At 41.0% G+C, this 23,860-nt stretch overlaps 1 protein-coding gene across 1 annotated transcript in view; it reads right to left on the minus strand.

Annotated features, from left to right (window-relative positions):
* The window catches only part of KNDC1 (kinase non-catalytic C-lobe domain containing 1), a 69,317-nt gene that overhangs the window by 4,147 nt on the left and 41,310 nt on the right, over positions 1-23,860 (minus strand). The window contains exons 14-26 of the mRNA XM_033149324.1: positions 22,427-23,331; positions 20,978-21,122; positions 19,293-19,378; positions 15,475-15,833; positions 11,196-11,289; positions 11,002-11,099; positions 10,289-10,512; positions 9,274-9,387; positions 8,730-8,877; positions 8,329-8,523; positions 5,618-5,827; positions 5,037-5,119; positions 3,603-3,753 (exon numbers count right to left, since the gene is read on the minus strand). Of these exons, the coding sequence (XP_033005215.1) occupies positions 3,603-3,753; positions 5,037-5,119; positions 5,618-5,827; positions 8,329-8,523; positions 8,730-8,877; positions 9,274-9,387; positions 10,289-10,512; positions 11,002-11,099; positions 11,196-11,289; positions 15,475-15,833; positions 19,293-19,378; positions 20,978-21,122; positions 22,427-23,331 (2,812 nt within the window). The remainder of the gene's footprint in view (positions 1-3,602; positions 3,754-5,036; positions 5,120-5,617; positions 5,828-8,328; positions 8,524-8,729; positions 8,878-9,273; positions 9,388-10,288; positions 10,513-11,001; positions 11,100-11,195; positions 11,290-15,474; positions 15,834-19,292; positions 19,379-20,977; positions 21,123-22,426; positions 23,332-23,860) is intronic.

Raw genomic sequence — 23,860 nt, forward strand, 5'->3', positions numbered from 1 at the left:
CCGCTTTGAAGTTAAATTCCTGGAATATTGCAAACAAAACAAAAGCCAATATTTTTCAGCAGACAACATGTCAACAATGCAAACTTTTTATGGTTTCCTTTTAAACCTGCTAAAAATGTATAAATGAAACGAGCCTTTCACAACAGCACCCAATTTATAAAAATGCCATGCATCAGTGGCATATAAATTGCAGTATTATTTTATACGTTAGGAAACTCGTCAGCTCATCAATTACCCTACTGTATATGTTTCCCCCCCTGAAGTATTGAAATTGGATAAAAAAGCTTATTACAGCTCCAAGTAAATCCTGACAATAAAAAAAAGATACCATCTGTGCGCATGAAGGAAAAAGGCAGTGAAGTGCAGTGGTTCTTATACATTATACTAGGATTTCCCTTTGGTATATAAATGGGGCAGATAAATGCACAAATAAAACTCCTTCCAATGCCCTTCCTTCTGCATGCAGCTGCTGGGAGTTTGGCACTGCAAGACCCCTGTAGGCAATTGGCAACCAGGACATTGTTTATTCACCAGTGGCTGTAGAGCAGCTGGTTTCCAGGAGATCCCTGCAACCAGCAGGGTCACAAATTACAACACTGCCAATGAAAAGACCATGCTGATTTGCTGGAACTACAGCCAAACAAACAACTGGAGCTTGCAAGACTGCGGGCATAAGAGATTTCTACATTGGCAAGAACAACATGGGTGACCTAGTGACGAGGAGAGGATCCTCATCTTGTCAGAGCATGCATTGAAGCTAGGGGCAGAGATATGGGTCTTTCTCCATAAGAGTAACTAAGTTTATTTATGGGACTTTTATCCAACCTTTACACTTTAGCGGGGGGTGGGAGCACTCAACACGGCACAAGAAAAGCATTTCCACCTCTCTCTCTCTTCCCCTCTAAATTGCATCCTAAAACAATAGTTCTGAATAATACAGTGGTACCCCAGGTTAAGAACTTAATTCGTTCTGGAGGTCCATTCTTTACCTGAAACTGTTCTTAACCTGAGGTACCACTTTAGCAAATGGGGCCGCCCGCTGCCACCGTTGTGCGATTTCTGTTCTCATCCTGAAGCAAATTTCCTAACCCGAGGTACTATTTCTGAGTTAGCGGAGTCTGTAACCTGCGGTACCACTGTACTCTTAAAGAGTTCCATAGACTAGGTCATGTTATGCCTCATTTGTTTCCAGAGTACTAAAAGATTGCACCCATTATCAATGGACTATGTGCAGAGATGAGCAAAGGAAAAGCATTCATCTCCATTTCTGCCGAATTCAACTTACTGCCACACATGTACAAATAGATGACAGATATTTCATCACACTGAGAAACGGTGACTTTTTATTGGTAAATTACTTTTTAAAAGGACAGTCAGTACGAATGGTAAAGCCAACAGATGCAATTATGGCAAATTGCAGTCTCCTCTTGAACCAGAAGGGGATTGTTGAAAGGCAAGCGTCCTAGCAGTTTTATCTACTGATCTGCTCCTGGTAGCAGATTATCTTTTGAACATTAATAGAAAGATATGTCAACTGTACACTTTTGCCAACACTTGCAGAACATAACATTCCAATAAAGCAAATTTAATGAAAGGTGGAATCATGCCCTGAATCATAAAAATGAGATATGTGTTCATGCAACCATGTAACTGTGGCTATCTTAAATACTGCAAACCTGACCAAATTAGTGTGAAATAACATTTTATAAACTTTAACTTTAGATAGAGATCTTTTCATCTCAAGCATGGGAAAAAGCCCCTTGATGGCAAGAACATATTTATAACGCAAGATTAAAGGTGAATTCTAATACCCACTTCAGAAAGTCATAGGAGGGAACATACTTGCAACTCTTAACTACTACTTCTCTTTCCCCCACAGAAGTTTGTGTTTTGCTTAGCAAAATCTCTCTGTGTGCAGCAGCAGCAGCAGCTGGCGTGTACTGCAAGTGGGGCTGAGTTGCTCTGCCAGCTTTCCAACACCATGTATCACTACCTTCGCCAAGAGGGAAGGTGTCCGAAGCCCAGCACAGTGTGCTGGCACAAACTACAACACACTGAGGTCCCCACGTCTTGCCCCTCCTGGCATTTGGAAGACAGAAGAAGCAATACAGTCCAACGAGCTGCTACCGTGTTTGTTTGTGTGTGCAAGAATATAAACAGGAAATCTTGGCATTCATGAAACGGAAGGCAAATTTAACAAAATTTTACTACATGCCTAGCTCATGGCAGGCCTTTGCAAGACGGAACTATGTAAGGATGCAACTGAATGAACCTAATTTCTAACAGCGATGAATTTCTAAAGCCTGTGTAGCTGACCCATCCCTTAAAAAAAACACCTAAAAACAAAGGTGCCAATAATAAACACTACATTGTTAGATGCATTTCAGTCCTGTGCAACACTTCTCCAAGATATCTCTGTACTGTTATAGGAAGAGGTGCTGCCTTCTGCCAGAACATACTGAATGTATTCATTCATTTCTTAGGCTGCATCTGTACCATACATTTAAAGCACACAGGGTGGTATTCAATGCTAGTGCTACTCAGAGCAAATCCATTGATGTTAATGACTAACTCAGGTCCATTAATGCCACTGACTCCACTCTTGTGTAGAACTTATTTGAAATGTTTGACTTCCACCAAGGAATCTTGGGAACTGCTGATGGTTAAGGGTGCTGGGCACTGTAGCTCTGTGCAGGGCAAGCAACAGTTCCCAGGATTCTTGGGGGAAAGCCATGGGTTTTAAAGTGGTATAAATGTGTGCATTAAAATATATGCTACAGGTGTGACCTTGGTTTTCCGCAAGATTGTGCACAAAGCAGCTAACATCATAATGTAATATAAACAGATACAAATATCAACATGTCAATACATCATAACACTACTAAAAGCAACCACACACAAAACAATGTTTTAAAGGAACTGTATACTCTAACCCAGCAGTTTAACCAGGAGAAAGAATAAAGCATATATTTTGTTATGTAAACAGAAGCCTTGGGATTGTTCAGGAGAACAATGAAAATTTCTCTCTCTCTGCCATAGTACTGTTAAAAAAAAAAAAAACCCTTCTCTCAGGAGCTAATGTTTGCATTTCAAGTGAAGCCTCTTCCTTTGAATGTTAAACCTCTTGGAGTCACTATGGCTACTTCATCCTACTGGATGAGAACCTTATTCAGATCATAAAGGTAAAGGACCCCTGACAGTTGTCCAGTTGGGAACGACTCTGGGGTTGCGGCGCTCATCTCGCTTTACTGGCCGAGGGAGCCGTTTGTCCGCAGACAGTTTTTCCGTGTCATGTGGCCAGCATGACTAAGCCACACGGAAATGCCGTTTACCTTCCCGTTTACCTATTTACTTGCACTTTGACGTGCTTTTGAACTGCTAGGTTGGCAGGATGTGAGACCGAGCAACGGGAGCTCACTCCGCCGCAGGGATCTGAACCACCGACCTTCTGACCGGCAAGGCCTAGGCTCTGTGGTTTAGACGACAGTGCCACCCGCGTCCGTTCAGATCATACACAGACAAAACAACTGCATAAGAAGGGTCAACCACAAATAAATTATCAATACACAAGAAAAGCAATCATGAAAAAGAGGACTGCAAACCTTAGAGCTGTAGCTTGTTACAATTTCAGCAGCAACCCAATTACTGACATTGTCTGCATATTTTAAAAGCTGCAAAAGGTAAGCATCCTGGACACAGTTTTCCGCAAAAAGGTTATAGGCTTGAGCAGGCAATTGCTCAGAGGAAGCAGCTCTGTAAAAGACAAGCATCTACAAAATTTAAATACTAGATTATATCCATGCAAAGTGGGCAAAGCAACATTATTTCCTTACAATTAGTTGAGTGTAGCTCCCAGAATTACCCAGTGCCTCAGACAAAGAGACAGGAGTTGGTGATGGAGCTACAGAGAGACATTCCTAGTACAATAAAGGCAGCTCCTCTTGGTTGTGGGGAGTCAAACAAGATACTCTGGAGCAACAAATGCAGTGAATAACAAGGCTTGGCAGGAGAGATCTGAATGAAGCAACAACCACTTCCTCCTAGCCACCTGCTTATGTGTCTAGGAGACATTTACTGAGGGGTACTCCTGCCTTCATTCCAGCAGATGGAACCCCTGTGTGAATAGCCAAATAGGCTAAATATATTTATTTTTCCTTTCTCTCTCTCTCTTTCTCCCTGTGTCAGTAAAGTAACTGGCACAGGTGCCTTTGATTTACAGTCCCTTACCATTTCTGCTATGCTGATTTACTTCTGTTAATCCCAAATTATGTATAGTGGAAAAAATAGTGGAGAAAATCTCTTTAACTCCCAGGCTCCAGTCTTAAACTGGGCCAGCAAAATATACAACCTACACACATTTCAAAGGTGTAAGATATGATAATCCTGAAATGGAGGCAAGAGGTACGTTCAAAATGTGAGAGACCTTAGAATTTTTAACCAAAAAGTATTCTCAAAATTCACAATAATTGGCAGATAGAAGTATAAGCACTAGTTGCCTTATGTAAGCCTCTGGCTAACACTAGACCAGGGATCAGCAAACTTTTTTCAGCAGGGGGCTGGTCCACTGTCCCTCAGACCTTGTGGGGGGCCGGACTATATTTTGAAAAAAAAAATATGAACGAATTCATATGCCCCACAAATAACCCAAAGATGCATTTTAAATAAAAAGACACATTCTACTCATGTAAAAACATGCTGATTCCTGGACCATCCGCGGGCCGCATTTAGAAGGCGATTTTCCGGGCCTTAGTTTGGGGACCCCTGCACTAGACTATTAATAAATGAAAAATGTCTATTTTACAAACTAGATGTATGCTACTATTTTGCCAAAACCTTTTGCTTAAAAAAAAGTATGTGCAGTGTTCAGCATCAGGCAGTATCCATGTCCTGGGATAATGTTGCCCTGTCTCAGTTGGTGTGCTTTGTTGAAGTCTCTCGTCATACACTGAAGTCTACAACAAATTTTCTCATGCTAATAAATTCCCCCCCCCCAATACATCAATATGCCATTAGGCTAGGCAAAGCACCAAACTTACTTTTGGAAAGACATACTCTTATCATTGACTCCAAGGAATCTTGAATTTAGAAAGTGCACTGGGTGACATTTATGGAACATTTCCTAAAACAGACAAAAATGGCATATGATACATTTGATCTGGTATACACTACTTATCCACTGACCCCCTAACTCTGACAACCTCTCTAGAAAGATACCATGGTTGATGGTATCAAAAACCACTGGAGAGGTCCAGGTGAATCAACACTCATCCTAGGGCTGCAATATGTGTGGATTTTCCCAGACATTATCAGGATTTCAAAGGCGGAATTGATGCCCAGGGGGAATTTCAGAAAGGTGACGCTTTGTCCTGGATCTTAGGCAAGGCAATCGAAAAAGTGTGTGACTAAAGAAGCTCAACAATTTTGGGGTGTTCCTAAACTTTTGGGATGTCCTGGATTTTACTTTTTGAAATATGGCAACCCTACCATGTCTCTTTCTTGGCAGGAGTTATTCTACAGGGCAAGAAAGATGGTTTATGTACCAGAACCAGGCCTGAACCACAACTAAGAAACTGACCCAGAAAGTCAGTTTTATATAAAAAAATAATGTGATTTTTACCTGTTCCAGCAGCGTCAGCTGATGGCAAAGTTGTTGTGCGGTATATTCTGTTAAGAGATACGGCATTCCATCTATTTTAGAGTAAAAGCCTGAGAATTCTTCTGTTTCATTTGAATAGCATGGATTTGCTAAAGCTGATGTAATGCTATGCTTGCCTCTCTGATAAGGTGCAACAGTTTCACTTTCCTTTGAGATATTCCAATTAAAGCTCTGTACAAAAAGAACAAAAGGCACATGCTCTGGCTATGACTTTACTCAGGCAAAAATGCACACGTTATTACATAATGTAACATGTAAGTTAAGTTCAAAGACTAGTACCTGTACAATAAATCTATGCAGTTAAATTTTATACCATCACACCTGTCAGGTCGTTCAGTGGTTGCTCATGAGAAATCAGCCGAACGCAGAACTTCTAAAAACTAAGTTCTTTATTGTGCAGATATTTGCAGTGGAGCAAAAGTTCAAACGTCCATCTCATCCCTCCGCAGAGTCCGGGAATGAACCCTTCCGGTTCTTGGTCCAGCAAAAAAGGCACGGGATTCTAAAGTCCCGCCTCCCCCTTCCACGTCTTTCCTGTCTGCGAACTCGGGGCGCGGGAAGCTGTCCCTGTTCCCCGCTTTCCCCTTGGTGCTCAGGCTCTGCGATCCCTTCACAGCCCCTGCGCAGACTTCCTGCCTCCAACTCCCCCTCCCCACTGGAGGAATGATCGCTTCCTCCTGAGGAGGGGGATGACGAACTGGTGAACAAAGGGGGTGGTTCCCTGTACTGCAAACGGTCCTGGGATGCTACCAGCCATGGGGAGGGGGGTTTCCTGACAACACCCTAATACGACAACATCCATTTGAGAGCACAGTCCACAAGTCTTTTTTTTTTTTTTTTTTAAACATATTTATTGATTTTCCAATATATATTTCCAATTACCAAACAAATTACAATGCCAAATTAATTATACAATTCCAATTATAACAATTCCAATTATGCCAAATTTTTAACTTGTGAATTCCCCATGTCTCGGACTCCGGAGTGCTTTCTTATGATCTTTTCCAGTTGCTTCATAAAGTCAGTTATTTTCACAGCCTCTGATAAATGCCAGCAAGCAGACACTCTTATAGTAAATAATGTCTCTGTGTGGAAAAAGCCATCCTCTCCCAATATCGCATTTCGGCTGACGCCATCTTGAAAGTCTCTCATAAGTCAAACTTGTAAATCAAACTGCGACACACCAATTTCTTCCCCTGCGAGCCGTCCCCACTCCTCTCTGGGAGGGCCAGACCCTCGTAAATTCCACTATCAATCGTCCATCAAATCCGGCTTCTCCCTTTGAAGTGGTGTACAGCTCCACAGGCTATCATCAGCACTCGGCAGTTAATTCCAGCTGCGTCACAGCCAGCCGAGGATCCTCCATTTCTGTTAAGTCAAGTCCAGATCAAGTTTCACCTCCACACAGTTTATTTTTGTAATTTCCACTCTAATTTCCATTCTGTCTTTAAAGTCCACTTGCCATTTGCCTGTGAAAGTGGATTTTCTAGGGGGAGGTTTCGCCCGTGTTAAGTAGATATTGAGGCAAAACAAACGGAGATTCCAGAGCTTACCCCCCCCCTTCTTTTCCCTCCTTCACATACCAATGTAAAGTCCGCGTCTTCTTCCAATCTTCATTCTTAATCACTCAGGGCTGCAGTCAGCAACAGTCTTCCCACTCCTTTGTCCGAGACATGCCCAAAATCTTTAAACAAATTTATATATCCAATTGAAGGGAGCGTGCACGAACGGGGCCGGCTCAAGGAGCTGCATCTGAAAACGAGCCCTATGTGCCCAGACTCCCCCACCGGTCCCGAAGGACCCAAAGCGGGTTAAGGAGTACCGCGGGCAAAGGCAGCCCTCCCCGTCGTCCCGGGGAGGTGGGAGGCTGCTTACTCCCATCGCAGCCGCCAAATTAACTCGTGATAGATAGCAAAGATGTTAAAGTCCGCCATCCTCCCGCTGTGCACGCCGGGAACTCCCAGTCCACAAGTCTTATTGAACAGGACTCTACAGAATCCTATTATTTCTACTTCCCCCTTGCATTAAAATACCGGTAACTTCAACTTTTTAGTTCAATATTTCAAGCTGGGTTTTTGTTTTTTACATCATTCTCCATTCATGCCTAGTTGAAAGACTAATTATAAACCTTAGCCAGAAAATGAACTGTGGCTTGGGTTTATTAACATGTTACAAGATATGCTAACAGCAAATATTTCAACTGTTACAACAAAACATCTTTGGTTAAAGAATATTTTGGCAGAATTGCCACACTATTAATCTCTGTATCACTAATTCAGCTCTGGTCAAAAATACGCTCCTCATGCATATCTCCATACAGCCTCCAATCTTCTATTCCCAATACTGGAGATCTCTCTCTCTCTTGAGCTGATTCTTTTCTATACTAGTAAGCTTTTAATGAAGTATGATGGGAACAAATGCTGTAGGGGATAAATTCCATTGTGCAAGCCGAAGTCTGCTACACTACCAGGACAGCAGCCCAGGAACAACCTATTATCTGGCATGTCTCAATCCAGGCTGTGAATGTAACTCTCAGACCCTGTAACAGTTGTTGGTGTTTATTGTACAGTATTGCTTTGGGGAAAACTTGTAATAAAAACTAAACAGATGGATAGACAGAAGAGCACATGAAAGTGCTGCTGTCCGTAGCGCAAGTTAAAGAAGCCGCGTACCTTTTGCAAAACATCTTTTGAGCTCTTTTTGCAATGAAAGTGTAACGATTTTATTTCACTGGCCTCCTCTTCCTCCTCCTCTTCTTCTTCCCATTTTTCTGTCTGGTAGTATTCAGAAACATTGCTTTGCTTCCTGCTAGTAATGCTTCCTAGTAGTGACAGCAACCATTCACCATACCCATTGAGTGGACCTACCTACAAAGAAGGTGTTATTAGAGTCTTAATATCTCCAAAATAAACCCTGTTTTACTAGAGTGATTTAGGAAACAAAACTCGTGGATCCCCAAGGCATGTTATTTCCTTTCAGTTCAATTCTGTCTTATAATGTTGATGCAATCTTGCATGCCATGACTTATTTAGATGACATCCACCTTAAATTTCCTGTAAATATAGTGAATTACCTTGGAAATGATAACGCCTTCTAGTGTACTCATAAAATCAGGATTTACTGCAAAGTCTACAGCATAGCAGTCTTTAATCCAGGTTTGCAGAATGGCGAAGCTACGGTGACATATTTTGCTAAGCAACGAACAAGATTCCAGGCTTGAACTAAGAACAACAGAAAGTTGGTGAATAAATTGACATTTGAATATTCCACCAATTATAATTATGTACTTGAAAGGATTATGTGTCTCAGTTTATCTCTTCCAGAACACAAACAAGAAGTGTAGCTTCCTTTTTGGTAGCTTAATAAGAAAGGAAAGCTATTGAAATAAGAATGTATTTGTTGGCCAAAACACTCAGCCAAGTAGAGGACTCTTTCTTTAATTTGCGGTTGTATCTTGTAAGATATTTTTATAAATCCCATCTAACTTAAATGAATGCTTTTAGTTTCAAAATAAAGTGATCATTCACAATTTCAAAGGAACAAGGAAAGACTACTGAGATACATCTATGCTAGTAAACTGGAATGTATCAAGAGTTCAGCTTTATTTTAACACTTACTTGGGTAATGTGATTCTGATTCTATCAAGAAGAAATTGAAAAAATTCTTCTTGGGAGCAGAAGTAACGAAAGGTGAAGAGGAATTGCTGTACATAGCCTTCTAAAAATGCATTTCTGCAGAGTACAAGAAAAAAATCAATATTGTAAGCTCAAGTGTGCTTTCCTGAAATCAAGCACAGCGAAAGATTGAAAAGTGAAAGGAAGAGATTCAATTACTGTCACTTGAATTCCCACAATCTCTATTTTCTTTTAAAACAGATCCTTTGTTTTTTAGAAATTCCATGTTCAAAAAATTAATGACATTAAAGCACAATCCTACATTTTCAGGAGCTGCAACGAGGAATAGATAATCCTGAGTGATATCCAACTAAGTAATATAGTAGTCCCACTGAAATAATTTATCAAACCCTCTTATGTAAACACATCTATTGTGATTAAACCCCCTTATTTCAATGTGTCTACTCTATGACTAACATTGGAAATACCCTATTTCCAGTCCATGTGAATTTTAAATGTGTTCACTCTTAAGTCTGTTCTGTCCCATTCCAACATGATTTTAAAAAATGCAGAAATAATTTGTACTTAAATACGTGTTTATCCCAATGTGTTCATTTCTAAATGTTGATCTGGAATGCTCAATATAATCCAGAAAATGAGAATTTCAGAAAAAATAAGAGCTCCCTTTGCCTTCCCCAACCATGACATGATAAAATAAATTTAACTCTAAACTATAGGACCCCGCCCTTTGCTCCAGTTCTTAAAATGAGAAACAGATCATCCTGCTCTCCATTGCCTAAACTTGGAAAAGAATTGTCCAAAGGAGTTGTGTTAACCTGGGACTGATTCCTTAACTTCCTTCTCATCTTACTTTTGCAAAGTAGTGAGAGAGACACTTTCCTTTCAATCTTGCAGCATAAAATGCATGGAGACTGATATTAGAATGCACCTTCATTTCAATAGGGGGAGGGGGTGAGAACAGACATCGCCGTTTGTAAGACTGCAGAACAGGCTGTACCTGGAATAGAGATATGCCATCAGCCCAAGTGGTGTTCCAGCTTGTAGATTCCTTGGCTGGCTTTGACTGTCACTACACGGGGCTCCATATTGGGTTTTATTTATATTATAGAAGAGGAGCATGCAGTCCAAGGAGCTAACGATGCCCAGAGCTTCACTGCTTGCCATGTTAATAACTGTAAGAAGGTTGCATGCCTCAACTCCCCATTTCTCTATAGACATAATCTGCAGCAGAAGGAGACAAAATGGTACAAAGTTATTCCAATGATGGGGTGGGGAAGGGAAGCGAAGCGAAGGGAAGGGGACACAAAGGCACTACTAATTTGCACATCCCTGGGCATGCAAAAGCTGGACATGCATATCCTCACTGCCCTCCCAGGAGCTTTTTTCAACTCAGAGCTAGTGCAGTTCCTTCTCCAGCATAAAGTCCACCACCCTGATTCTGACAGTGGCCAGTCAGATGCCTCCAGGAAGCTGCTCATTCTTGTGTGACCAATAAACAGGTCTGAGAACTGGTGGGGAACTATGGGAGTGGTGCTGATCAAAGGGACCCACTTCTCCACATTAAAATAGCAATGTTACTTTGGACTCTCATACTTCATTCCTCCAGCACTGAAGTGTGGCATGTAGGGGGGGGGGATCTACTTCCTGCTGCATTGATATGGAAACAGTAGATACCAATTTCTAATTAAAGAAATAAAACCAAAGAATTACCTGCAGATACTTCTTCACCAGGTCAAGAAACTGCACCTTTGATTTCATTTCTTCTAGCTGTCCTTTCAGTTTGGGCAACACTGTTTTCGCTTCACCACCTCAAGATTTAAAAAGGGCAGTAAGGGCCACTTTGCACCAGCACAGATGCACAATTACTGTAACAAAGCTCTTAAAATTACAAATTACAGATATACCTTTGGTTCTTCTCTCCTTACGCAACAACCTCTGGTAGAATTTTATACTCTTCCTATAATTCTTTGTCTCCATTGTTATCAGCTGCTCAAGTTCCTGGTGCGAAGGGCGGAGGGAAGTGAAAGCATAGTAAGTATAATGATGTAGTGTTTTTACTTCTGATAAGCAGAAGCTGGTTGCAAATAAGAATCAACCAACAATAAGGCCTAGTATTGCCCCTAACAGTTAATGTGCATAAAAGTTAAAGCTAAACATTAACAATTCTAACAACTAGCCATATGGGTCTGGTTCAGAAGTCTAAATTTTGTTCCGATTAAACAATGGTTTATCAGACCCAGAACTGGGTTGTGTTCCTATATGCCATCTCTTCTCTGCAACATCTGATTATAACTGTGGTTTGGAGGGCTCACTCCAAACCAGGATATGGAGGGCTGTCTTGATACAGAATGAGCCCTTAAACATTCTACATGCTTGGCTATCACTGTAGAATAGAGCAGGATATCCTCAACGAGGCCAGGCATACAAAGGAAGGAGGGAAAAGGAGAAAGCATACAGACACATGGTTTGCTCCCAATCTGCTAAACTGTGGTTAACTGGAAATGAAATTATCTCTGAACGGGGTCATAGTATTGGAATAATAGGTACTTAAACTAATTTAAGCACATAAATTGTTACTTCAATGCCTTTAAAATTACTGATGAAAAAAGTTATTTTCATTAATAATATATGCACATCATATAACCCTTTTCTTAATAATATATGCACATCATATAACCCAGAGCCAGTGTGGTGTAGTGGTTAAGAGCGGTAGACTCGTTATCTGGGGAACCGGGTTCGCGTCTCCACTCCTCCACATGCAGCTGCTGGGTGACCTTGGGCTAGTCACACTTCTCTGAAGTCTCTCAGCCCCACTCACCTCACAGAGTGTTTGTTGTGGGGGAGGAAGGGAAAGGAGAATGTTAGCCGCTTTGAGACTCCTTCGGGTAGTGAAAAGCGGGATATCAAATCCAAACTCTTCTTCTTCTTCTTCTTCTTCTTCTTTCTCCCCCCACCCACCCCACCCTGGAATACTGACAAGTCTATAGTCTGTTTTGAAATGAATGTTCAATGCCAGCTGAAGTAGACTTCAAGGAAAGGTGTAAAAAATCTGGATGAATGAAACAAAGTATTTATAAAAATATCTAGGGGCAATCAAACCTAGTCATGTGTCCCAAAACAAGTCTATGTCATATAGGAAATAAACACTTTGTTCTGTTTCCTTTCATTAAAAGCTTTATATTTCACAATTCTATCATGAGATACCAAAAGTAGCTTTTCCCAGTTCTGCAAGAGAGATTTTATGCTAATATGGATGTATATCATTATGTGAATTCAGACACCTTTCTTTGTGCATCTGATGTAGACCAGGGTATACATTCCTATTCAGGGTCATACTCACTGATGGCAAAAAAAGGGAATCATAGAGTTGGAAGAGACCACAAGGGCCATCTAGTCCAACCCCCTGCCAAGCAGGAAACACCATCAAAGCATTCCTGACAGATGGCTGTCAAGCCTGTGCTTAAAGACCTCCAAAGAAGGAGACTCCACCACACTCCTTGGCGGCAAATTCCACTGTCGAACAGCTATTACTGTCAGGAAGTTCTTCCTAATTTTTAGGTAGAATTTTCTTTCTTGTAGTTTGAATCCATTGCTCCGTGTCCACTTCTCTGGAGCAGCAGAAAACAACCTTTCTCCCTCCTCTATATGACATCCTTTTATATATTTGAACATGGCTATCAGATCAGCCCTTAACCTTCTCTCCTCCAGGCTAAACATACCCAGCTCCCTAAGACGTTCCTCATAAGGCATCGTTTCCAGGCCTTTGACCATTTTGGTTGCCCTCTTCTGGACATGTTCCAGCTTGTCAGTATCCTTCTTAAACTGTGGTGCCCAGAACTGGACACGGTATTCCAGGTGAGGTCTGACCAGAGCGGAATACAGTGGTACTATTACTTCCCATGATCCCATGAAACGGAAGTCACCAGACCCTTAAATATAGTGAGGGAGTGGGAAGGGGTATTACTCAGAAGGGTGGTGGGAATGGGTGATCAGCTGATAGGTGTGGAAAACCTGTTAACGACTGCAGTTTTTACAGGGTCTTACAGGGAAAGGCGGAGGAGACTCTTGAGAGTCCCATGGACTGCAAGAAGATCAAACCTATCCATTCTCAAAGAAATCAGCCCTGAGTACTCACTAGAAGGACAGATCCTGAAGTTGAGGCTCCAGTACTTTGGCCACCTCATGAGAAGAGAAGACTCCCTAGAAAAGACCCTGATGTTGGGAAAGATGGAGGGCACAAGGAGAAGGGGACGTCAGAGGATGAGATGGTTGGACAGTGTTCTCGAAGCTACTAACATGAGTTTGACCAAACTGCGAGAGGCAGTGAAGGATAGGCGTGCCTGGCGTGCTCTGGTCCATGGGGTCACGAAGAGTCGGACACGACTGAACGACTGAACAACAACAACAACAACAACAACAGGGAAAGGCAAGGGGTGAGATGGCTAAAGATAGCTTTGTCATGTATAATGAGATAAGAATCCAATGTCTTTGTTCAGACCAGGTTTCTCCATGGTTTTAAGTTTGGTGATTAGTTTAGCTTTTCAAGTGATAGGCAAGAATCCTATTAAAGAAGAATTACACAGAAGTCCTGGTGCATTTCCGGAGGGTGGCCTTAGCATGCAAGTGAAAACAGGCTGTATGACTGACACACCTGCAGTTATGCAATAAAGCCTGGTGTTTTAATTATTTCCATTGGAAACAATTATCAACGAAGCACAGTAGTTAATTCTAGAATGAGTGACTTCTTAAATCAAATAAGTGTGGTCTGATTAGGGCTGTTTACCTTAAATAGCAGCGGCATTGCCTTGTACATTCTAGGTGAATGTGGGTGTTTGTAAATTGAAAAGCATTTTGTGAAATAAAAGAAATGGGAATACAGCCAACAAACTCAAAGACAAACCAGTTCTCTTTCTGGTTTGGAAAAAAACATTAGGTTTAACTCAACACAAGCTTTTGATCTGTTAAAATAAGGACCATCTTCCATTGCTCTCCCTGAAGCTAAAGATGCCTGAAGGCTAAAATTGTTAAATTTCTTTGATAAGAACGCAAGGTGATATGTGAACTAATACAGTGGCTCTTGAGAACAGCCTTTGCATTTAAGTACATATTAAAGATCAAAGGTCAACGTTCTTCGATTCAAAGCATGTCTTCAAAAAAAATGATGTCTCTGCTAAATACTTGAGCTACTGTGTAGGCAGAGAATTATACATCAAGAGTGTGCTAGATTTCTGTGAGCTTGATCGCTAAAATTGTAGTGTTCATTGTAAGACTATACAAAACCCTTGATATTAGCTGGTAGTGAAAGCCTAGTAAACCATTTGGAGTATAGAGGAGACAGCACTAAAAAAAAAACCACCCCAAAGTTTTTTATGGCACCTTAAAGATGAATGCATTTATTACAGCATAAGCTGCTGAAAACTCAAGCCCACTTTGTCAGATGTGTGAAGTGAAATCTTAGTTGTCAGATACAAAAAGGAGCAAACTGTAAAGTTGAATGGCAACTCAGCCAATGAACCCCATCAGCAGAAGCTCTCCACAAGAGGGCTTCCCCCTCTTCTTCCCTGGGGCCTGAAATTGGGCCCCAGTAAGAGGAGGGGACACAAGATTGCAATGCCTGGCAAGCTAATATGCTTGTTTGGATGGAATGTCTGTAACAGTGTGACATTAAATTCCACCCTTAGGTGCTGCAATACTCTGTTGTTTTCTCTGCAAGGGGCTAACATGTCCGGAAGTATTTCCAAAATGTTTCCATTTCTCTTGTGAACAAACGTCTCAACTTTCATAATCAGGTAGAATAGTTTAAGGCACAGCTTCGCAATTCTCCATGACTCCCCTTCATGCTCATTAAACATGAAGCCCCCTACCCCAACGTTGCTCATGATACTGTCCAGATTACACAAACCTACACTGGTACTTATATGTACTGCAAGTGGATATTGGAATAGTGTGGACAACAGTAACTAGAGAAGCCCATCTTGGAAGGACTGGAGTAAACAGGTTTTGAAGCATATCCAGTGCTTTTAAATCACCCATGTGAATGGACCTTGTAGAAAGCATATGCACTAGTTTACCTCTGGAAGAATTAAAATGTAGCCTGATTTTCATGCTCTATATTACACCTTAAAACAACAACAAAAAAGTGTCCCTGATTTTTCGTTCGTTCTTGAAAATCAGGATACCTACCGCTTTTTTCGCATCTATGTCTTGTGCGTCATTAAATTTTCGCTTTCCAAGTTTTCTTATGTAGTGATGTACTTCCAAACTAAAACATTCTGAACCATAGAATGCAGTGCTCCAACCAGGACAAAATCCACACAGTTCGGATAAGCAGGGAGCTTTGGTGCAAACAGTTTCCTCCAACTTTAACAGAACCTGCTCTTGTTCTTGGTTCTCTGCTGGCAAGCCTGCACGGAGGTAACATTCATTGGCTTGCAAAATTTCTCCACCATTCTTTTGTATTCCTTCTGCAATTTCCTGTGATTCGGCTTCCTTTTCAGAATTATCTTGTGGGAGGTCATCTGCATCTATGCGGGAAATAGAAACTGCAGTTGTGTTGAAAACATGTTCATCACATTTCTTTCATCACACTGGCAACTGTCACCAAGCCAATTGGCATACAAGACACGCACACATACATTATGTGTAGCAGCAACCTTAAAATTTATTCATGTCCAGGAACCCACATGGCCTCTTCACCCAGAAGCACAGCCACTGGAAATGTTCTGCAAGATGGGACTCTATTCCACGTGCCTACACTGCATGAGAGAACATCCTGTAGAGCAGGCATAGGCAAACTCAGCCCTCCAGATGTTTTGGGACTACAACTCCCATCATCCCTAGCTAACAGGACCAGCGGTCAGGGATGATGGGAAATGTAGTCCCAAACCATCTGGAGGGACAAGTTTGCCTATGCCTGCTGTAGAGCCGTGACTGCAACTGTATAAAGGTTCTAAAATGATTTCTCCCATTATGGTTTAAACCTGCCCTACTTTCTTAGCTTTTTGAGGAGGCAAAACACCACTCCTAGGGGCATTTAGCAGAGTGTGGCCTTATGTCCCTCCTCCTGTAGATTATATAGAAATATTACAATCAATAAGTATTTATGGTATTTTCATTTTAACTGCGCTATTATTTTTATGTTGAAAGTCAGCTTAAGCAATGAAGGGGCAGTGCACAAATGCTTAGAATAAAGAAATGTAAACAAAGGATGCTACTCAACCAGAATGATTACAGGATGGATATACTATCCAGCCATTCCAATGCAATCTTAGGCGAAATGAGGTTTCCAATGCATATTTGTGATTGAGAATATGGATTAGCATGGCATCACAGCTGCTTTGGAATAGCAGTGAGTAAAAGGGAGTGAATCTTTGCTGCATCTGCACATGTGTGCACCCATAAGGGCATCCTGCCCTATTTCTACATTAAAAATTTAAAAAATCAGCATAACAATTCATCTTTCAAATACGTATTTTTCAAAAAATCTGCATTTCTAAACAAATTTTGCTTGAAAAAGAGAGAGCATTATTAGATTTATTTATTTTTAGCTGTATTTTGTACCAAAAGCAGAAACTATGAACATCTGGAAAATACAAGCTGAGTTGGGGTGGGGTGGGGATCCTACTGTCTATGACTCAAAGAACATTTCTACCATGGTACTGCTACTACCTTCCCTCAACACCACTGGGCAGTGTACCCAAAAACAGCACAGAAACAAGAATTCTGCATAGACCCCACAACCTCACACACGCTTAGGTTTTTATATGGAGTACTTCTGTCACTGTGCCCAAGCTGAGGTAATCAGCTAAGAGCATGATTCACCACACAACCTCTCCCACACAGGGAGTGGTGTCATCCACAGCCTCAGAAACAATATTGACATCATAATTAAAGACGCTGACCAAAGAGCTGCTGTCATCACTATCAACAAATTGGGACTATAAAAGGTGAGACACAACTTTCCAATGGCATTCTTCTATAGTCCCCTATTTTTAGCTCCCATTAAGAAAGTACAGTTGGGTTATTAGGCTGGTCTTAGGATATGCCTTGATGACGAGGCAGGAAGAAAAAACTCTTCTGGGAAATGATTAGCTGCCGATCAGTTTTGCAGACCCTCCAAAATCGACAGTCAATGGTGTCAACACAATAAGGGTAAGTAAAATTCTCAAAGAAATCAGCCCTGAGTGCTCACTAGAAGGACAGATCCTGAAGTTGAGGCTCTAGTACTTTGGCCACCTCATGAGAAGAGAAGACTCCCTAGAAAAGACCCTGATGTTGGGAAAGATGGAGGGCACAAGGAGAAGGGGACGACAGAGGATGAGATGGTTGGACAGTGTTCTCGAAGCTACTAACATGAGTTTGGCCAAACTGCGAGAGGTAGTGAAGGATAGGCGTGCCAGGCGTGCTCTGGTCCATGGGGTCACGAAGAGTCGGACACAACTGAATGACTGAACAACAACAAAAATAACAGAAAACTCGCATCCTGATAAGGGTGGGGTGGGGGACTTGTGAACATTCCAATATAAACTTATAGACCACTGGAGTCCCCACTAGGATGAAGTTCTAATAGCCCAGTGAACTCTCCTAAATCTACTGTTCAGGTAAGTACCAACTGTACTATTTCAGGAGGGTGTTGCTGGATTATTGGGTTGGGATGTACCACACAGCAAACCCAATTAGGGTGGATCCCAGCTGCAATGGAGAGTACTAAGGCAAAAGGACTTGGTGCAAGACCATGCAGCCAAAAGCAGCCTCTGCTGAGGCATAAGCTCCATCTTATGACTCCACCTTTTGAATGTAGCTAGGGACATCCAACTGGCTGCCCAACAGATATCAATCAAAGGGGTGTTAGCAAAGAAAGCTGCCAAAGTGGCTGCCACTCTAGTAATAGAAGATGGTTGGAGAAGCTTCAAAGCTCCGTATTTCACCACAATGCAAGCTTTAAGCCACCTAGATAAGGTGGAGGAGCTAACCATTTTGCCCAAGGAAGTGAGGTGAAAGGAAATCAGTTAAGGAATCAGTTAATCTACACACTTTAGTCCTTGAGTGCACACCTCACATCTAATGAGTGCCAGGCCTTTTCCAATGGGTGAGCAAGGTTGGGACAAAACGTAGGGGAAACCAACTCTTGCTGAACATGGAATCTCAACAGAACTTGGAAATCTCAACAGAACTTGGGTGGAAAGGAGGGGATGACCCAGTCCTTATGGAAAACTCATAAATGCTTTGCTACAGATAGGGTCCCAACACTGACACTCTATGAGTGAAAGGGACAGCTATTAGAAAGCGTTCATTCTCCTGTGCACCTTCCAATGTGATCTGTGCCATCACCTGTAAACATTGCCTTTCTACATAAGACAAACAGGCCATTCTCTATGTAGAAAATAAATGTACATAAATCTGACATCATAAACCACAACATTAAAAAGCTGGATGGAGCAGGCAGCATTTTAACCACCATGGACACTCTGAAAGTGAGCATCTTGGAACAAAACAACTTCAAAGAAAGTCTGCAACATAAAACTGCTTAATTGGAATACAACAAGAGGTTCAAACATGATCACTTGTGAACTGAACCTAGACAAACTCTTTTTAGCATATTATATATGTTAATTGGTTCAACAATATGTGACATCAACAACTGTTTTGTGAATTATCACTGTGAATTAGGCAATTATCGCTCTGCATTTTTCTGTATATCATTTCCCTCTGACCTCACTATCTACAATTTTCCCACCCCCTGCCATCCATGTGTATCTGTATACTTTTAACTCGGCATACGTAAGCATCTGATAGAGTGGAGTGTAATAATCCACAGAAGCTTATGCCATAATACATTTGTTAATCTTCGTTGCTTTTTGCTGCAAGGAGCCAACATGGCTATCCCACTGGCAACTGAATTAATATCTTCAGCAATTGAATTAATATCTTCTAACACTTTCTGGTCTCATTATCATCATCACAAGCTGTGACCATCATCACAAGCTGTGGTCTTTCCTTACCATTTGTTTCCTCACTGGCGTCCCCAAGATTCTTAGGTTTATTTTGGCTCTGAAATGTGTTGCTACAGTATTTTGTTTCATTCATGCTGTAAATATAGAGAAGGGTAGTTGATTACACAGAGACATGCAGGAAAAGATTTGTTAGGGAGAAAAGCTCAAATATGAAGTTCAACGTGCCTGAAACTTTTAAAAACAATTTCATTGAGTTTTTCTTGTTATGCAGCACACAACAAAAGTAAAGGAAACAAAACCTAGTAGACAAACTAGCACTCCACGTGAACTGTTTTGGACCAGGCCGCAGAGTCGTCTGCAATGTACCATAATAATAAAAACAAAAATTAAACAAAAATCTGGCAGACATGTCAATGTACAGAGTTTCCCTAAAACAGAAGGTTTGAAAACCAGTCCACTAGTATACGATGACATTGGACAAGGTAGTTATGAAATTTCCTCTGTTGTTCTTTTTTTTTTCGCCCAAAGAAGCATGCAATATAAATTGCAGAGACATTCCTAGCTTTCTCCTCAATAGTCAATCCACAACGCATTTTCAGTTATGTCTATAAAAGGTGTTCTGCCTGATAAAAATGTGAAAATACTTCTTTTAGAAACTGTATTACCACCACCCCAACACACACACACATTTCTCTCTTTTATACAAAAAGCCACTTTCCGAAACATTGCCAACAGGGAATAGACACCAGTATATTATTGGTCTTCATTAAAGCCTCCTATGTACCAGATTAGTCATGAGAAACATTAAGCCAAGCTAGAGGCATTTGTGATATAAACTGTTATGAAATGCCAACCATATGTTTTGAGTCGTCTTCTTTTTCTTTTTGCACTCAACACCGAAATTAAGAAGCCAAATATCTTCATTATACTCTTAATGAAGTTTTAAAGTTAGATACACGATAACTAGGCTCTAGAGAACAAATAGCGTGAACAAGAGAGATTCCATTTTGATTGCACGGCAGCTTGCAGTCACAACTTCTGAGTGGTTTATAGCCTCTCATGGGTTTATTCATTTTTACATCAGCAGTCATGTTTATACAGATATACCAGCCAATTCAAGCTCCTGCATATTTCTTAAATGCTAAAACCCTTTCCTTTTTAAAAATGCATTTCCCACTTGGTTAAGTTTCCCTGACTTAATAATTAGATAAAACATCAGGATCCGACCCAGGAACGGTGGTTTAGGAGTCAATGTCAAAAGGCAAGGAAGTTAATAGAATCACAGGACTGCAGAGTTGAAAGGCGCTCCGAGAGTCATCTAGTCCAGCCCCCTGAAATATAGGAATGTCAGCTAGATCATCCATGACAGATGGCCATCCAACATCTGCTTAAAAACCTCCAAGAAAGGAGAGCCCACCCCCCACCTCCTGAAGCAGTCTGTTCCACTGTCAGACAGAAAGGTCTTCCTGTTGTTTATTTGGAATCTCCTTTCTTGAAACTTGAATCCATTGGTTCGAGTCCTATCCTTCAGAGCAGGAGAAACCAAGCTTGGTCCATCTTCCTTGTGACATCTCCTCTCAGTTTCCTCTGTCCCAGGGCTAAACATACTCAGCTTCCTCAACCACTAGATCAATGAAGAAGTTCTAGAGAGTTCCAGTGCCTCATTCAGAACTCACGCCAGATAACAAATGCCAACACATATTCTAACAGATAACAACAGAAGAGTCACTTACCTTGCAAATATAACCATTTTACCATTTGCTGCATCATACATTTTTGCTAGTAGTTTTTCTTCCCAGGAAAGGTCGCAAAATTTTTCGGAGATTGCATTACAGAAAGTTTTATATTTGAGATCCTTTAAGCTGTAAATATATTTACCTGGTTCAAGACATTAAAAAATGTGAATTAAATCGGGAAGGGGGTTATCAATATCCAATATGTTTTGGGAAACTTTGTTGGACAAGTTTTAACTGATTTTAATATTGTATTTTTTAAATTGTTGCAACCCATCCTAGGACCTCATGGTGAGGAGAAGAGAAGAAATTGAATAAATAACAAGTTATTGTTCCTTTGATCAAGGGAATGTCCAAAGCACTTGAATTTTGATTTAAAATGAAATATGGGGGGAAATATCCCAAATAATTAAGGTATAGGGCTAAGTAAACCATTTGTCACTGGGAAAGAGTTCGCACCAATTATCGCAGCAACCGACAGACAACATTACTGATTATAAGTGATCTATTCTCTCCCGCATTCCTGTAACATTTTCTGAACATATTTTAAGGAGGGGACGAGCTCAAAGACCCATATCATGGTAAGTGACCCTGGGGCTGCTTACCATGTCTCAGGCTAACCTACCTTACAAGGTTGTTGGGAGGATAAAATCACATAACACCTGTATTGAAAGACCTCCATTGGCTCCCAGTACATTTCTGAGAAAAATTCAAAGTGTTGGTGGTGACCTTTAAAGCCCTAAACGGCCACGGCCCAGTACACCTGAAGGAGCGTCTCCACCCCCCTTGTCCAACCCGGACACTGAGGTCCAGCTCCAAGGTCCTTCTGGCGGTTCTCTCACTGCGAGAAGCCAAGTTACAGGGAACCAGGCAGAGGGCCTTCTCGGTAGTGGCTCCCGCCCTGTGGAACGCCCTCCCATCAGATGTCAAAGAAGTAAACAGCTATCTGACGTTTAGAATACATCTGTTTAGGGAAGTTTTTAATGACTGATGTTTCAATGTATTTTTAATCTTTTGTTGGAAGCCGCCCAGAGTGGCTAGGGAAACCCAGCCAGATGGTTGGGATATTATTATTATTAATAATAACAATAATAATAATAATATATCATCATCATAAGTTCCTTGAAGGAAGGGCAGGATACAAATGTAAATAAATAAAACAAGAGCTGCAAAAAACCAGAGATTCTTATCTAGAATAGGCTTTCCCCTTTACAAAGATTAAATCAGATGAAGGAAGAAATCAGAACTGCTGGAACTTTTCAGGTCATGTTAAAAACAAAAACCACTTTCAATGGTACAGGAGAACTCTTGGGATCTGCACATGCCAACTTTAATTAAAAATAACCATCAAGACCATGCCTTGCCCAAAGCCACTAGAATCTCTATTTGAGCATGGTCTAGAATATATTTTTTGCATCTATGAAGTGATTCCAAGTATTAAATGCCTACCTATGGCCAGAGCTTCAACTGCATTCATCAGATGACTACCAGATGCAAACTCTTCTTGGATAAGATGCACCACTTTCTCCAAGAAATTTTCGTTTATCCCATTATTCTGGAGAGAGGTTTCCAGGTTCAGTGAACAAGAAGGACTTTGGTCCCCAGAGGCGTGCGACGAGTGATTTGATAAAGGGTCATTGTTCTCTACATCTGTATTGCATTCCTCACAAAATGTTAGGGACAGATTCTTTTCAGGATACCTGGTTTGAGGCTCTTTATTAATCGTAGCTGGGGGTAAACTATTAATCTTCAGTTTCATGTCCAGACATTCATGCTGTGTGTTAGTAGTCTCGCAATTCCTCAGATGGTTCGTGGGTGAAGAGCTTTGCAACGATTTGTCAACATCATAGTTCGCTATAGAATCCGATAGGAGGACGTGTAAACTGGGGAAACAACTGTAAGCTGTTTTTGAATGAAGAGGCTTATTCGGTATTTGCTCTGATATAGCAATCTGGACTGGTACAAGGGTCAACACCCTCGTGACTGGGTCCTGCTTCAAAAGGAAATTGTTTATAAATGCCATACTAGAGGACACAGTGCAGTTAGGATCGCTTGTGGAAGGACACTTCCCTTGAGCAGGACATGAGGTTTCAGAGAATAAGGGTAATTTTGCCATGCCTGAGCTAGCACTGCTTGTTTTTGGCTCCTCTGCACCAGTCGAAAGGGATGCTTCCAATCCTTGTTTATCCTGCTCCAGAATACCAGATGTAGTAACACAGACTGCTGGCAAATCAGAGTCCTCATCCATCTTGCTTTCAGAATCAATATTTAAACATATTGAATTTTTAAAATCCACAGACACAACACTTTCCATAGTCATTCCATGTTGTATCACTGAGGATGCAGCAGTACCTCTGAAAAATAAGATATTGTATGCAAAATAGTTGCAGGAATTTGACACATCACATTGACCCATCCACAATCTGTTGTACCCTTCTTACCTTCCACACCAAAGTCTTCTTAATAATTGTTTCTGTGTTTCAGTGACAACTCTGAACGTATCTACTCTGAATCCCCTCCCTAGTTCCTGTTTAATTTTTGTTGTTATTTGCCCTATATTATATGTCTTTTCTTAGCCATATATAGGTTATATATGGCTAAGAAAAGACATAATAGAGGTTTGTAGAATTTTAACTTGCATGGAGAGACAGAACAATGTGTCTCTCCCAATATAACAATCAAGCTAATTCAATTAATTTTATTGGTAGTAGGTTTAGAACATATAAAATATTTTCTCTCTCACACAGAATGAATAACCTTACAATTAATTACCAAATATGTAATGATGGATACCAGCCTCAATGACTCTTAATAGGTGCATCAATAGCTATTAGGCATGGCAGTTAAGATGAAATGCTGCTTTCCTTTTTAATATGGATGTAA

Source organism: Lacerta agilis, chromosome 5, assembly GCF_009819535.1.
Source record: "Lacerta agilis isolate rLacAgi1 chromosome 5, rLacAgi1.pri, whole genome shotgun sequence".
In the NCBI taxonomy this organism is placed as follows: domain Eukaryota; kingdom Metazoa; phylum Chordata; class Lepidosauria; order Squamata; family Lacertidae; genus Lacerta; species Lacerta agilis.